This window comes from Mandrillus leucophaeus, unplaced genomic scaffold, assembly GCF_000951045.1.
Source record: "Mandrillus leucophaeus isolate KB7577 unplaced genomic scaffold, Mleu.le_1.0 Scaffold86, whole genome shotgun sequence".
Taxonomy (NCBI): domain Eukaryota; kingdom Metazoa; phylum Chordata; class Mammalia; order Primates; family Cercopithecidae; genus Mandrillus; species Mandrillus leucophaeus.
The window spans coordinates 2,638,378-2,641,305 of NW_012109363.1; the positions used below are offsets into that span (position 1 = coordinate 2,638,378).

General features: G+C 52.9%; 1 protein-coding gene across 2 annotated transcripts in view; it reads left to right on the plus strand.

Moving 5' to 3' along the window:
• The first annotated feature begins 1,878 nt into the window (after positions 1-1,878).
• SLC25A37 (solute carrier family 25 (mitochondrial iron transporter), member 37) overlaps positions 1,879-2,928 on the plus strand; it is a 55,615-nt gene continuing 54,565 nt past the window's right edge. For both annotated transcript variants that reach the window (XM_011968826.1, XM_011968827.1), the window contains exon 1: positions 1,879-2,297. In XM_011968826.1, coding sequence (XP_011824216.1) covers positions 2,088-2,297 — 210 coding nt within the window. In that variant the 5' untranslated portion in view covers positions 1,879-2,087. The remainder of the gene's footprint in view (positions 2,298-2,928) is intronic.

Sequence of the window (2,928 nt, forward strand, 5' to 3'; positions counted from 1 at the left end):
TACATTTATACATAAAATGTACATATATTATATATACACATGGATACGAATGCTGAGAGGCTAAGTAAAAAATACATTTTATATATACACATGTCTATATATTTTATATACATGCATCAACATATTTGATATATGTACATATCTATATATTATATATCCTATTTATGTCTTATATATGTAAATATCTATATCCTATACGTATATACTTCTATATATAGATATGCATATGTATGTGTATATATGGTATATATATCCTAAGAAGAATGATTTTTTATTTTTAAATTACAGAAATAATATAAGTATCATTTAAAGTCTGAAAAATAAAGTCAAAGCAGTTGCCTATAATCCTCCATCACTAGCACAGTAACCATGCGACTCTCCTCCTGTGCACATTTACATTACATTGTGAATGTAATGGTTATAGAATTTTGTTGTTTTTCCATTTAACATTACATTATAATCATCATCCATGTTGTGTAACGTAAATTCCACTTTTAAAGGCTGCATAATATTTCATTAATATTATGCATGCATCATAATTTCCTTAGTCATTCCCTTCTGGTTGAACATTTAGGTTGTTTCCAATGATTAACAAGGAATGCTCTGAAGAAGAGCTTCATGTGTATTTGGGTTTTTGTCACATTCCCAGAAGTGGGGCAATGGGTTCTCAGAGACTTAATGCTTAAAGGGCATCCACTTAAAAATAAGGATCAACAGCTTCTGATCAGTATTTCTTAAAAATGACCTTTGACAAAAGTAGAGTTTTCTCTAGCCATTACAGAGATGGCTAAGTAAAAACACAAAGCTGTTTTTAGTTATCACATTCTTAGCACTCATCTTGCCAGCTACTATCTGCAGCTACCAAAACTGGGGAAACAGTGCCCTTGGCCCTGACGCCTCTATTGATCTCTACCTATGCTCACATTACTGTATCTCAAATCCCTACGAGCTGCTTGGGATGCTGATCACGGTGAGGGCAGAGAGCAGGCTCAGCATCTTCAGGGTCTTCCCCACCCTTTCATATCTCAGGGTCCAGCCTTCCTGACGAGAAGCCTTGTCTAGATAAGGCAGGGCCCTGGTGCCTAGAAGTTGATCAGCCCAAGTCATCTTAAGCCCTGGAACATGCAATTTAGATGGACACTTCCAGAGGCAGACAGGTCCCTCCCCTACTTTCTGATTTCTCCCTTTTCCCCCAAACTGGAGCAAAACAACATTAAAACAGCCTGGGTTACACTTTACTGAAGAGGCCAGCTTAGGACGACTTGAAGAACTAGGTGACTACAGTCTTAAGACACGCAGGGGCAAGGCTGTAAGATTTTACTCTCAGCCAGTTCGCACTTCTACTGTGAGATCAGGCCTCTACAGACTTTACGGGCATATCAGATCCAAAGAAAATTTCTTGGAAGTGCCAACTCAGAGGGGCTCCTTCCTGGTCACTCCTTACAGTCTCGCTTGGTCCAGGGCAGGGTGGGTTCGGCCTCTCGGTGAGAACAAGAGGAAGAAATTTAGCTCTGCATTATGTATTTAGGTTGAGCGAAACAATTTCGAATGAGCGGCGGTCTCTCCAACAAAGCAATCTAGAATGGGACCCTGAGTTTTAACTTCAGGCCTTAGGAATGCCAAAGCTCGCTCAGCGATTCTGTTTGCAAACCCACCCGCCCCGGGGGCGGATTTTCCCCGAGACACTGTCACCCTTGCCTCCATCTCTGCGCATACCTCCCTGCGGCCCCTCCCCAGTGACCTCCCCTGCCCCTCGCGGACCAGCCCCATCCTCAAGATAGTACAACTTTCCGGGACACCCCACGTCTCCTCTCGCCCCCGTCCGGTTGCTTGGAAATTTGCACGGGACGGTGACGTCACACAGGGGGGCGGGTCCCCACTGTCCCGCACACCAATGGCGCGGCGGCCCCCGGCCTCTTGGTTCCCGGCGATTGGTGTCTCGGGCCGCCGCGCTCCACCCCAGCCCGCCATGGCGTCAGGCGCCGCGGCCCCGGGGAGGTGGCTCCCACTTTAAGAAGTGAAGTTTTGCGCCCCCTCCCCCTCCCTGCCCACCTCCTGCAGCCTCCTGCGCCCCGCGGAGCTGGCGGATGGAGCTGCGCAGCGGGAGCGTGGGCAGCCAGGCGGTGGCGCGGAGGATGGATGGGGACAGCCGAGATGGCGGCGGCGGCAAGGACGCCACCGGGTCGGAGGACTACGAGAACCTGCCGACCAGCGCCTCCGTGTCCACCCACATGACAGCCGGAGCGATGGCCGGGATCCTGGAGCACTCGGTCATGTACCCGGTGGACTCGGTGAAGGTGAGGCGCTGGGGGACTTCGGGGACGCAAAGAGCGGAGGAGGAGCGCGCGCGCGTTTGCATCCCGCGCGCCGACAGCCTGGGGGCAGAGTCCTGAAACCGCGCTCTCCCCAGGACCGCGGCGGGCCGGGGTATCCCCGGGAGCAGCTGTGCGCAGCCTGGGCGCCGCGCCTTCCGCCGACCCAGTGAGGGTGCCCGGTCCTTGCCCCGCACCGCCCGCTGCTCCCGCTGCGTGCCGGGCCCCGGCTGCTGGCGGGGGAGGCGGAGTGGCGAGCACCGCTGGCTTCGGCGACGACGGGGCTCCCGGGGGACGCGATCGCTGCAGCTCTGCACAGTCTTACCACGCTGGCCGTTCGGGCTGGCTGGGGCCGCCCACACGTGCGCGGTTTCCGAGGGAGCTCCCCGCAGGGGAAGCCCTCACCACGCTGGCGCTGAGAAACGTGTGGCCCTCGCCGGGCCGCGCGCCCCAGGACTTGATGTGTGGCTGCTCCTCCCAGGTTATTTCGGGGACTTGGGGCCGGCAAGACTTCTCTCGATTCGTGGCAGCTCTTTACCGGTTCGGCATCGGCCCGTGGGATCCTCTTTCTGAGGGTTCCTGCACTTCTTGCCCCTACTTTGGGTCGCCGAGCCGC